This window comes from Spermophilus citellus (assembly GCF_964194105.1).
Source record: "Spermophilus citellus genome assembly, chromosome: 7".
Classification (NCBI taxonomy): domain Eukaryota; kingdom Metazoa; phylum Chordata; class Mammalia; order Rodentia; family Sciuridae; genus Spermophilus; species Spermophilus citellus.
The window spans coordinates 48,913,794-48,927,896 of NC_138188.1; the positions used below are offsets into that span (position 1 = coordinate 48,913,794).

The following is a 14,103-nucleotide window of genomic DNA, read 5'->3' on the forward strand; positions in this document are numbered from 1 at the left end:
TATATATATTTTGGATCAACAAAATGAAATGATGGTGGAATGTCTATTAAAAATACGAAAGAAATATCTGATTCCAAAGTTGAGGAAATTACCTGAAATGTGATATCACATTCTCAGTAGGACAAACAGCAAATAAAATGTCACTTCTCCTGTGTCCCTACCTGCTCTTATCTCCCTGTATCAGCAGGATTTTTGCAATTGTTTTGCAAACTTACAGAGAATGTTGGGCTTCAATTCTCAAACCTTGTTGGGCTCCATGTCACCTCTGTGGGTGTGCCTGATGACACTGGTTAACCCTAACTCCCCTTGTGTCCCCTCCAGTTTTGCTTGTCTTTGAGGACTTCTTCTCCAGCCAGCACGCTCTGTATTTCACAGAGGTGTTTAGCCTATTCTCTGTCTGCTTCATTTGGACAGTGGACTTTTTGTTCTTGTTCTTCAGTGCTGTTTTCCTAACTTCTAGAATGGGCCTGATATATGACAGAGACCCCCATATCCCACTTTTACATTTAAACAGAAAATAGAAAAAGTCCCTGGGATGTGTTGCATACCGTGACTTTACATGGTATGCAAAAAAATGTCTTGCAAAAATCTATTAGACCCAGGAGCATCCTGCAAAACCTGACAACTATGTGAGCTCAAGTATGAAACAGGCCGTCAGGAACTTATTCCAAGGACCTTTATTTTTCAGTTACCTAATGCTGTTGTCCTTTAGTAAACAGATTTCTGTTCAGTTAGCTGCCCAGCTTGTGAAAGCACAAACCTTTGTACCACACACCAATACAGGGTATTGTGCCCTAGCAGGGCTCAAAAAATAATTTTAAAAGATTGATTGGCAGATATATCTCACTTCCCCAAGAGCTGTGCACCTGTGTGATCATACATGAAATCTTTGAAAATCAACTTAATCAATTTGTCCCGAAGTAAATATTTCTTGGAAAGCGCAGAATTCCTTGGCAGCTGCTAAACTTCTTTTGAAGGTCACATTTTGTCACACAAGGCTTGCTAAAATCAGTGAACTGAGACAGACACACACTGGGTGTTGAATCTCCGGGCCCACTTCTGTGCCAGGCTGATGACTGCTGAATGAGAAGTGGTCTCTTTAGGAGACTGGACAGGCACAGCAGCTGGAGTTTCCGGTGAAAGGAGGTGCCATGAGCCCCTCAAGGCCAGAACAGCTTACTTACCCATCTCACCCAGCGCCCAGCCCAGGCAGGTCACAGGCCTGCAGCGTCTGGCTGGTGAATAAAGCAAGAGGAAGCCCAGGATCACATGCAATCAGTCACCGAACAAGGTCCTGCAGTGGGAACACGGACACCGGGGGTCACTAGGGACACTTACGGAGGAGGCGGGACAGGAGGTCTACTCTGAAGGAAATTAAAACTTTACATGCAAGAACAAAGGGTAAAAGGAAATTCCAAATGCAAGAGTGATTTAGACCTGTGCACCCATCCATTAGAAGGATTTTGAGTCTCAACCTCCAAAATATATTTATTTATAGTTATGTATGTTCTGATTCACCAGCATTATGAATTTTAAAAATATACACAAAGACTGAGATTTTAAAAGTGAACTGAAAGATAAAAATAAGCCATCCTTCGAATCATTATTATTTACCTATTAATAATATATTGTTATTTCTGTTAAACACAGATTACATTTCAAATCATCTTTTTTGATAATTTTGAATTATTTTGGCTAAATTCTTGTCATGTGGAATCAGATCACATTGGCTGATGAGTTTGAAAAGATGTGTCTCTGGGCTGGGGATGTGGCTCAAGCGGTAGTGTGCTCGCCTGGCATGCATGCGGGCCGGGTTCGATCCTCAGCACCACATACAAACAAAGATGTTGTGTCCGCCGAAAACTAAAAAAAAAAATAAATATTAAAATTCTCTCTCCCTCTCTCACTCTCTCTTAAGAAAAAAAAAAAAAAGACTGTCTCAAAATTAAAAATAAAAAGGACTGGGGATGTGACTCAGTGGTAAAGTACCCTGGGTTCAATCTAAGGTTCCAAAAAAAAAAGAAAAAGTATAAAAAAAGAAAAGATGTTTGTCTCCTAATTGGCATTTTTGTTTGCTTTGCTTTTCATCTGTGTTATTAGAATTGCCTTAATTTCTTTGAAGGAACTTATTTCAGTTACTTGTGGGAGTTACTCAGTTAAAGACAGATAAAATAATCTACTCATCCAATCAAGCATTTAAGAACTGTAGGAGGCTGAAAGACACTTACATAAACAGATGGGTGATAACACACTGTGGAAGGAGGCAGACCTTGCCCAACAGGGGTGTGTGGCCGACTTCTGACTCATGCAGGTGCTTCCTCCATGCAGGTGGAATAGCCAGTCCACCTGGGAGGGGTATATGTGTGGGGTCAGAACATTAATGAGCTTGAGAGGTTTGACCTGGTGAGGTAGGCTAATAAGAATATTTGCATATTTTTTTAAGAAAAGAGCAATTGGGGCAAAGTTTTATTTTTTAAAAAAGAATTTTTCCTGGGGAAAATCAGCAGGGGAAATGTAAAATCTCCAAGAAACTGATTCAGAGGAGCTGTGAATAGAATTTATTTAGCTGTAGCTAGCTGCTTCCGTTGGCTTTCTGTAGAATTGTCACCTGCTATCCATGAGATTCCAATTTTCTTTTAAATTAGAAGCTCCCTTCCTCGTTGCTCTTGGCAGGAGAGAGCCAGGAGCTGCCTGCAGTACCTGGTGAGCCAGCTGGCCAGCACGGAGCATTCATCCCACCATGTCCTGCTTCTGGAGATCAGGCGCATCACGGAGGCCTTCTCCGGCATCCTGGGCCCTCAGAGCAGAGACATCTTCCGCATGAGCAACAGCTTCGCCACCATTGCTGGGCTCCTTTCCCAACAGCTAGAAACCTCCAGGGCCAGGAGTGGCAGGTGAGTGGGCTCCTGAATGCCCATCCCATGGGTTCCGGGACCTCTGAGGGGGAGCTTAGAGGGAGGCACTTTCTTTTGGATTTCTGAGGCTTCCAAGGAAAGCCAAGCCCAGGTCTCAGGAGAGTCACTTCTAAGTAGATTAGGGCACTGGCCAGATTTTTTCCTATCTTTGGAAACCAAATATAACAAAAAGATTTTAAGAGGTTTTCAAAATACAGTAAAGGAATAAGAATGTACTACAAATAATAATGTCATGTAGCCCCCTCACTTGTTTTTCAATAAGCATTGTATAATGATCTACTTTGTAGCAGAAACAAGACAAACATAAAGAGACAGGGCTTGTTGCTTATGCCCACCACATTCACTGTCTGGTAGAGGAAATAAATATTTAAATAACTATAGGATGCAACTAGAGAGAATTGGAAGATTGTGCTAATTTAGGTGGATTCAAAGAATGTGGGGAGCATCGAGATGTGGGAAACACTGATTTCTGCGTGGAAGAAAGAAGGGTGGAAGTTGAGCTCAGGAAAGGTTTTCAGAGAGGTGAAATTTTGAACTGAGTCTTGAAAGACAATCAGATTGTATGAGGATGTCTTTTGGGCAGCATGTGAGAAAGCATGGAACTTTCTAGAAACAGGCATCATTTTTGTATGACTAAGGTGTATGTTACAAGAAAAGCAACATTTGGAGATGCTGATGAAGAGGCAAGCAGGGGCCAGAGGATGGTGGGCTGGACGTTACTTCCCAAGAAACTTGAATTTTATCATGTTGGCAATGAGGAGTCATTGTGGAGTTTGATGTATGGCAGGTTATGGTCAGAATTCATTTCAGGAAGCTCACTCTGGCCTCATACAGAGAAAATCTCAGGAAGAAGGAGACAGGAATCAGATCAAATGAGGGAAGGACAGGAAAGTGTCCAGGGGTGCTGGCCAAGACAAAATTATTGATGATGGTGGTGAATGAGCTGTTAATGATATGGCTGGACTGGAGACAGCCTGCCTGGTATTTTAGAGTGAAAGTTAATATGATGCCCAGGACCAGACTTTTAAGATTGCCTTTGAAAAAGCAAGGAAGATCTTGTACAGAAGAGGAAGTAATTTTATATTGTTATGCTAAACTTTGAAGAAAGAAAGATTTGAAAATAACAAATATGCTATTTCATTAGATCCTCATGACCACCTTACAAAGCAAGAAGGGCAGATATCATTATTCCTATTTCATAGAAGAAGAAACAGGGCTCAGGATAGGTTAAACATCTTCTCAATGTTACATACTGACTAGCTGTTGGAGGAGGGACTTCAGACGCTGTGCACTGGAAGGTATTCAGTACTGGAGCTGAGGCAAGGTCCCTCTGAGACTAGCACCAAATATGTGAGGTTCCGGAATAATGAATAAAGCATTTCTAGCATGAAACAAGGATTTTTAAAGCCATGAGAAGCATTTTCACAAAATAGTGCATGTTTAGTCAAAAGAATGCATTTTATGGCCACATGGTAAAGAGCCTGAAAGTCCTAAGTGACACAAGTTGCCATTTCTGCCCTCCAGGGGTTCACAAAATGCACAGAATTGGGGCAGAAGTGCATGCAGCAGGATGTGGAGCAATAGAGATGTGCTCAGTCACCAGCAGCTGGGAAATTGGAATATGTTTCACACCCCCTCCTGCCCAAAAAAAGAAGAAGAAAGTGAAATTTAAGTTCATTTTCTATTTCTTGGGTATCTTCCAGGTGCCAGGCATTTCTTTAGGCACTAGGTTAAGTTGTGCAGGATGAATGAGAATTCCCTGGATAAGGGGAGAAATGGTGCTACAAGTACAGAGCATAGCCCATGCCAAAGCACAAGGGCTTCAAGAGAACCAAGTAGAAGTGGGAGGGGGGCAACTTGGACTCTGGTGTTTCTCCCTGGCTCCCCAGCAGTCAAAGTCATGAGTTTCCAGGAAACACAGGAGCTCTGGAGTCTCTCATATCCTCATCATCGAAAAGCATCAGTAGGGAGGGATCCAAGATGGCAGGCTGCATTTCCAGTGGTTTGACTCAAATTCAAGCAGTAGGAGTACACGTCTCAGCAGGGTGGGGAAAAGGGGAATTCACTGAAACTCAATGTTGGACAGTCAGAGTCTCACAGATACTCAGAAAGTTGAGTTCATTGAACAAAGAACAAGAAAGAGTACATTGGAGCCAAGCCATCTGAGACAGCAGTAGCAGCTCCCTTCACTGCAGAGGGGAGGGAGAACCCAAAAAGAGAAATGCAACAAACAAATCTAGAAGGGGAAAACCTATAGAAAAGAAAAGCAGCCTGAATGTAGCTGATCCAGAGACTATACAGCAAATTGGTATTTGAAAAGTGCTCTGTTTCTCAGCTGGCAGTGGAGAGCCGAGAAGTGAGCTATCTTGAGGAAACCATGCTGCAGCTTGCTGTTGTTGGAGCCTGTGACATCATAGCAAATAATTGCAATACTGTCCTGGCAAGAACCTAGGGAGTACCTAGCAGAATGTGAGCAAAAAAAGACACAGCTATTGTACCTAGGGGGATTCAAGTCAGGGATACTGAAAGGAGTGCAATTTGGTTTCACTTTGAGTCTGATGACAAACGTGACCAGCTGAAGAGGATCAGGAAACTGAATAGGCATCCATGATTGCACTCAGGGACTGAGCCCAAGAAGGCTATATTTGTGGGCAGTAGAGCATGGTAGACTTGTGGAGGGCGGGCTCCCTGCTCCTCTGATCAGAATTTTCAGGAGTCACCTGAGATCCAGACTCTCAGCAGAGATCAGCATCTGCCCAGCCATAGGGGGTGTTGTTCTAATCTCTCCAGAGCAGATACCATCCACTGAAGTCTCTCTGGCCTGATTAGACCTAAATCCTAGCTGCTGGAATTCCACACATAGAACTCTGCAACAGCCCTAACTGGGAATGCATTGATCTTGTTTGTGCAGACAACATTCCAAGACGAAAGCTATTTCAACCAACTTCAGTCTTAGGTCATTCCAACTATCAGCTAGGTGAGCAAAACAAAAAGAAAGGGTATAACACCCCCCAGTCCTCACTGTCTCTAAGGGGTGCATAACCCAAGAAGAAGAAGAAAAGGTTGTAACCATCCATCCTCCTTGAAGTTGTGACCACCTCAATGGAAACAATTCTTGCATTAAGACTTTTTTCTCTTTTTAATTTTTTGTTCTCTCTGTATGGACTCAAAGAGGGAATAAAAAACCTTCCAAGATAAGCAGAAACTAAAAGAATTCATGACTACTAATTGGTTTCTCCAATTAGAAAAACATAAGCTAGAAGAATGGATTAAAAAACAATATCCAGCCAGGTGTAGTAATGCACGCCTTTAATCCCAGTGGCTTGGGAGGCTGAGGCAGGAGGATAGTGAGTTCAAAGCCAGCCTCAGCAAAAGCAAGGTGTTAAGCAACTCAGTGAGATCCTGTCTCTAAATAAAATACATAAAAGGGCTGGGGATGTGGCTCAGTGGTCAAGTGCCACTGAGTTCAATCCCCAGTACCATAAATTAATAAATAAATAAACCCACCAATGTACAAGTGTATGTATGTTATTTGCAAGAGACTTACCTTACAGGCATAGACAGCCAAAAGCTGAAAGTGAAAGGATGGAAATTTATATACCATGCAAATAGAGCCTGAAAAGAAGCAGGAGTAGCTACTCTCATTTTTGACAAAGCAGATTTCAAACCAAAAGTAATCATAAGTGACAAAGAAAGTCACTTCATACAATCCAATCAGAAAATATGACAGTAGTAAATATTTATGCCCCAAATGTTGGTGCACCTAATTACATAAAATATACACTACTTGAATTTAAGGTTCAGATAAAACCCAGCACAGAATAATGGGTGATCTCATCATACCTCTCTCACCAATAAATAGATAATTCAGACATAAATTCAGTAAAGACTCCTAAAAACTAAAAAAAATATAAATCAAATGGACATCTATAAAATATTTCATCCAATGACTGATGAATTCATTTTCTTCTCATCTGTTCATGAAACTTTCTCCAACATAGAATATATTTTAGGTCAGAAAGAAATTCTTACCAAATACAAAAAAATATATATATATAATGAGCATACAATTTCATGAATCTTATCTGATCATAATAGGATGAAGTTAGGAATCATTTTCAACAACAAAAAACTACAGAAACTATAACAAATGGATTGAATGATAGACTTTTGAATGATGAGTGGGTGATAGAAGAAATCAGGTAAGAATTAAAAATTAATAGAATCAAATGAGAAGAGTGATACAATATACCAGAACCTCTGGGACAATAGTAAGTCAATTCTAAGAGGAAAGTTCAATAACTATAAGGGCTCATATTTTCACATAAGAAAATCAGATCTCAAAGAAATGACTTAATGAAGTATCTCAGTACTCTTGAAAAACAAAAACAAACAAATTACAAAACTAGTAATAGGAAAGAAATAAGATCAGAACTGATATCAATAAAATAGAGAATAAAAACTATAAAGGATCAATAAAATGAAGAATTTGGTTCTTTGAAACGGTGAACAAGTTTGATAAATCACTGGACAAACTAACCAAGACAAGAGAAGACCCAAATTGATAAAAATAGGAGAAATCACCACAGAAAGACATCACGGAAATCCAGAGATCATTTGGGTCTGTTTTGAAAACAATAAATTAGAAAATCTAGAAGAAATGGGCACATTTCTAGACACATATGACCTGCTAATATTGAATCAAATGGACATAGAAAACCTAAATTAGTAATGAGATGGAGACAGTAATAGAAAGCACTTCCAACAGAGAAAAGCCCAGGACCAGGTAATTCTCAGCAGAGCTCACCAGACATTTAAAGAAAATTTAATGCCGAAACTTCTCGAATTATTCTATGAAATAGGAAGGAATGAAACATTTCCAAATTTATTCTATGAGGCCAGTATCAAGAACACATCAAGGAAAGAAAACTACATCCCAATATCCCTGATGAACTCAGATGCAAAAATTCTTAATAAAACAATAGCAAATCATGTTTAACAACATAGTAAGAAGAGTGTAAGTCATGACCAAGTTGGTTTTATCCCAGTGTTAAGGATTGTTTAACCTATGCAAATCAATAAAGGCAATTCACCACATAAATAGAGTTAAGGACAAAAATCACACATCATCTCAATAAATGTAGATAAAACCTTCAACAAAATTTAGTATCCTTTCATGATAAAGAAGAAGGAGGAGGAGGAGGAGGAGAAGGAAGAGGAGGAGGAGAAGGAGAAGGATGAGAAACAACAACAACTAGGGATAGAAGGAACCTACCTCAACATCATAAAGGGTCTAACAAACCCAAAGACAAAATCATAGTGAATGGGAAAAAATTGAAGTATTTCCTTTAAAGTAAGGTACAAGATAAGGATGTTCTCTCTTACCACTTCTTTTCATTATAGTACTAGATTTCTATCCAGAGCAATTAGGCAAGAGAAGGAAATAGAATAAAAGTGGGAAAGAAAGGAGTCAAATTATCACTGCTTTTAGATGATATGGTCCTACACTTAGAAGATCCAAAAAGAGCCACCAGAAGACTACTAATAAACAAATTCAGCAAAGTAGCAGGTTATGAAATCAACATACAATAACACTAGTAATGAACCTTCAGAGGAAAAAACAAACCCCATTCACAATACCCTCAAAAAATATAATATAAAATGAGGTACTTAGAAATAAATCTAATCATGGAGGTAAAAGGCCTCTGCAATGAAAACTTAGAACACTGCAGAAAGAAAATAGAGAAAATAAAAGAAGATGGAAAGGCCTCCCATGTTCATGGACAGGAAGAATTAATATTGTTAAAATGGCCATACTATCAAAAGCAATATACAGATTCAATACAATCCTCATCAAAATACTGATGACATTCTTCACAGAACTAGGGGGGAAAATAGTCTTAAAATTCATTGGGAAAAAATAAAAGACTCAGAATAGCCAAAATAATTCTAGGCCAAAAAAGCAATGTCAGAGGTATTACTTCAAATTCTATGTGAAGAGCTATAGTAACAAAAAAACTGCTGCAGACACATGGACCAGTGGTACAGAATAGAAGAAACAGAGACAAACCACACAAATGTAGTCATCTGATCCTTAACAAAGTTTACAAACATACTTTGGATAAAATACAGCCTCTTTAACAAATAAATGGTTCTGGCGCAACTGGTTCTCCATATGTAGAAGAATGAGACTAGACCCTTATCTCTCACCCTGCACAAAAATAAACTCAAAATGGATCAAAGACCTTGGAATTAGACCAGAAACTATGCAACTGCTAGTAGAAAACATAGGGTCAACACTCCAGCACACAGGCACAAGGAACAACTTTCTCAATAGAACCTATAGGAAATAATACCAAGAGTTAACAAGTAGGATGGCATCAAATTGAACATCTTCTAAACAGCAAAGGAAACAATTAGAAATGTGAAGAAAGAACCCACAAAACAGGATAAAATCTTCACTAGCTACTCTTCTGATAGAGGATTAATATCCAGAATATAAAAAGAACTCAAAAACACCACCAAAAATCCAAATTACCTTTTTAATAAATGGGCAAATGAACTAAACAGACACTTCTCAAGAAGAAGTACATTTAGCCAACAAATATATGGAAAAAATGTCAACATCATTAGCAATTAGGGAACTGCTAATCACAACTACACTGAGATTTTATCTCACTCTGCTCAGAATGGCAGCCATCAAGAATGCAAACCATAATATATCCTGGAGAGGACGTGAAGAAAAAAGAGCAATTTTACACTATTGATAGCACTGTAAATTAATATAATCACTATGGCAAATCAATATGGAACTTCCTCCAAAGAATAGGAATGGAACCATTCTATGACCCAGGTATCTGCTCTTCAGTATTTATCCTAAAGAACTGAAGTTAGCTTGCTACAGTGATCCACGCACACCCATGTTTATAGCAGCACGATTCCAACAGTGAAACTATGGAACCAACTATTCATCCAATCAATGAAAATGAGACACACACACACACACACACAGAGAGACACACAATGGAGTTTTATTCATAAAGAAGAGTGAAATTATGTCATTTGAAGGAACATAAATGGGGCTTGAGAATATTATATTATACACTAGTATGGCAGTAGGTAAAAAAGTGGATGTGTAACCGATGTGAATCTGCATTATGTATATAGGGTAAAAATGGAAGCTCATAATCCGCTTGAATCAAATGTATGAAATATGATATGTCAAGAACTTTGTAATGTTTTGAACAACTAATAAAAAAAAAGAAAAATAATCCACTTTAAGATATAAGGTTTTATAATAAAAAAGAGAGAGAATATTATGTTAAGGAAAATAAGTCAAACTCAGAAAGTCAAGATTAATTTGTTTTCTCCCATATGTGGAAACTAGTGAGGAAAAAAGAAAGTTGGGAGAGCATGTCTCATGAAAATCAAAGGGAGATCAGCAGAGTAGAGGGAAGGGACTGTGGGAGACAGGAGAGGAGGAACTGGGAAGTGTGGGTGAACAATTTTGGCCAAATTACATTGTTACATCGTACGCATGTGTGACTATATCCAGAAATCCCACCATTATGTATAATTATAATACAGCAACAAGACTACGTTGAAAAAAATACAAGGTTTGAGTATGTGACCCAGACTAAGGAAGAATAATTTGTTTCAGTGTGGCTGAAGCAAGTCCCTGGGGGCAATCAGGGTAGGCTGGGAGAATAAACTGAAAATTAGGTCAGAAGCAGATTATCACAGCTTATGTGCTGTGTCAGAAGCAAGGGGCTCGCTCTCTAGGCCACGTGGAGGCTTGGAAAGATTCTAATCCAGGGAATGCTGACAGCTCCGGCCACAGTAATTAGCAGATAGGACACATTTAATAAGTACTTCTTGACCAAAGAAACCGGTGACTGGGGAGTGAGTCCCACCGGGGAGCATGCAGTGGACCTGGCTGAAGCAGCAGGCCACGAGGCAGATGCCAGGATGCCGGGCCCTGCAGCCTCCACAGGCCGCAAGGGAGGCCTGGGCAGAGTTGGTGGTGGGAGCCTCAGAAGTCGGGCAGGTCACTGCCGTGAGAAAGCACCGCATCCTGAGGAAGCCATCACCCAGGGAGATGGTGAAGCCAAGGGGAGCAGAATGGAGCAAAACCCAGAGGTCTCAGAAGAGGAAGCCCAAGAGGAGGGGAGCCGTGTGGCAGGGCCTGGCCACCCCTGAGCACTGCGTGTTGTCTGACAAACACGGCTGCAGTCATTCATCGCCATTGGCCAGGAGAAGACAAACTGCTCCTGTCTCCTCACAACAGCATAGTTTGGATGGAGCATGTATAAATTTATTGTCACCTGGTTCCATGTATAGATGCCCATATGCCAGGATTTCTCCATCTTGGTGCCATCAATACTCAGACTAGATAATCCATGGTGGTGGGGCTGCCCTCTGCACTGTGGAACATCCACCAGCAGCGCTGACCTCTACCCATTAGATGCTGGTAGCAGCAGCCACTCTCAGTTGTGACATTGCCAAATGTCCTATAGGAGAAAAACTATCCCCAAGTGAAGAACTACTTCTGTCTATACTTACACCATTAAAAAAATGGCATTTTCACAGATCCACAATGTACCTAGTAACAAGCTAAGCATGCCAGTGTCCGAGAGTCTGTATCAACCACAAAGGCCCTGATGTGATTGCTGAACTGTGGCGCCATCTGCACAGCTGAGGGAGGGGGGCATGTATTGTGTGCACAGTCCAATAGGCCTGCCTCCTTCCACTGGCTGGCACCATTCAGGGAGGGCTCCAGCTCATGTCCTGACCACTGGACCATCTGTTCTCACAAACACAAGGCTCTGAATGGGCGACACATATCTCTTAGATTATGTGTGTGTGTGTGTGTGTGTGTGTGTAAAAGGTTTATACAAATGGAAAATATGTGAGAGAAGGATGTGACATTAGGCTACATTAGGAAAATTGATCCTTAGTAGCCCCAATCCAATCAGCAACAGTCAATTTTCTCATGGAAAGAATGTAGGAGGTAAGTGGATAAAAGCAAAACATTTCACTATCAGAATTTGAGTCTGCATGTATGAGATCACATTTAAGTTCTCCTTCCTTTTATATTTTTTGGAGAGTGGGGGGAGAAAGAGCAAAATTAAATGTGAAGAGATAAAAAGGTCACCACCACGGTCACCTCAGCCCCTCTCCATTTAGAGCTCTTCTCCAGGCAGCGCTCACTGTCAATCTCCTTCTGATGGACTGTAATTATTCTGTGGGAACCTCGAAATGCCAGTGTGGACAACCAGCCTTTTGTGTCAACTGCTCATCCTCTCTGGGATGGTTGCTAAGGGTTCTGTCCCAACATCTCTTCCCTGAAAAGCCTTCATTGTGACCACGTAACTCCAGTCACTTTAATCTGTGCCCCCAAAGCAGAAAGGTCTAAGCTTTTGTCTCAAGCATACAGCACAATCTGAGCCTTACAATTAAAGGGAAAATGAATAAGTAAAGAGAGCCAGAAAGAAAATTAAAGATGATAAAATTCAAAACAGATGTCATCTAATTTACAAATCTGACACACAGCTCAGCAGGCCAGATTTTGGACTTCGGGCCAAAACTACAAGACTATCAAAAGAAAAACAATTAGCATCCTAGAGAGAATGAAAACCGAAGCTGAAGAGATTTCCTTGTGCCAAATGATCCTGAATAAACTGAGGGAGTTTTATAAGATGTGCCAGGTGAGAGCACTTGCCTTTCCTCTGTTCTCTGCTGTAAAAGAATCTGTATATCTAAATAAAACCAACAGAGGCTCAAGGACAGGATGTTGTCAAGGGAAGCATTTACAATTTGAAATTAATTCAGGAGAATTAAAAGGGTACAACAGCAATGTGACTTGATAAGAAGGTGCTGGGACAGGAAGAGATTTGCTCCTTTTGAAACTGGGAAAGCCCTATTTTGCCTGCTGGGCAGGACTTAGCCATTCTTAATCACTGGGCTGGTTGTCTGCCAGGATCCCTGGAAGCTGGGGAAGGAGAGGGTGAGCTCCTGGCAATGGTGTGACTGGTGGTTACTCAGTCAAGTGACCATTCGCTAGAAGACACCTTTTCCAAATGGATGTGGGGCCAGGGATGCTGCTCTAATCAGGCGCCCTCAGAAGAGGGCACTGTGCCTCAGGTCTCTCAGGAGGAGGTCAGGACCAGGCCCCACATGGGTTAGGAACTTTGAGGGATTGAAATTGTGGGAAGAAAGTAGAGTTAGGGAAATAAAATAAAAGAATCCAGAAAAGGCAGGGAGAGAGGAGGAACTACAGAGGAGAAGAGGAAAGATCCCTGAATGCAGCCCCCAGGCCCAGTCCTGGTGCCGGGGCGAGGGCAGGGGTGACAACTCCCTCATATCTAGCTTTCAGACCCTGAACATAGAGGGAAAAAAAATTCCTTACTAGAAAACCTTAAGATAAACCTTTCACTGGTTTAGGTTGGATTAGGTGGGTGATAGGTCTTCTGCAGTTTTAGTGGTAAGGAAGATCATGATGGTGGGATTTTTTCTGAGAATCATGCCTGAAAAGAAAAAAAGAATGGAAGATAAATTTAGAGTCAAAACCAATATGGTAGACGTAAAACTGACTTCAGTACAATTGAAGGAGATGACACAGGGAAGGAAAGAAACCAAACAGAGGGTGGGGAGAGAAGGAAGGAAAATGGAACAAGATTAAAATGTGCATGTGAGAATGACCTCAGGAATCTTTCCTCCTTGGAGAGCTCCATAGTTTTGATCTTTCCCAAATTGCATGCAATGAACATCAAAAATGGATCCCATGGAGAGCCAGGGATTGGATTCAATGTGTGGTCCTACTGTGTGGTTTATAAAAACCCTTTCTTAGAAAAGTTATGTGAGACCTTTGTAACCCATCATTCCAGGGTTTCCCCTCTTGACATCCTAGAAATTACATTAGAACCCAACCTGCCTTGACACAGTCCCCAAGACACAGCTGCAGAGCTGGAGAGTGGTGGCTCTTCCCTGCAGCCAGGACAGAAATCAAGAGGACAGTAGACCACCTTGTCTTCAGCTTTGCAAAGAAGATTGCTGTAGGTCTGACTGAACTCAAAGCAGCCTCCACCCCAAGGCAGATCCTGTGGAAGGGACCTCACCCACATTCTCCTTAACCCTCACAATGATAGTCCTTGAACACCCTTCAAGATTATAGAGGCTTTGCATTAAA

The 14,103-nt window shown here is 40.9% G+C and overlaps 1 protein-coding gene across 4 annotated transcripts in view; it reads left to right on the forward strand.

The window, feature by feature from the left end:
- The window catches only part of VEPH1 (ventricular zone expressed PH domain containing 1), a gene marked incomplete at its 5' end in the record, with an annotated part of 221,011 nt that overhangs the window by 89,954 nt on the left and 116,954 nt on the right, over nucleotides 1-14,103 (forward strand). For all 4 annotated transcript variants that reach the window (XM_081301834.1, XM_081301832.1, XM_081301833.1 and 1 more), the window contains one exon: nucleotides 2,674-2,894. In XM_081301834.1, coding sequence (XP_081157960.1) covers nucleotides 2,674-2,894 — 221 coding nt within the window. The remainder of the gene's footprint in view (nucleotides 1-2,673; nucleotides 2,895-14,103) is intronic.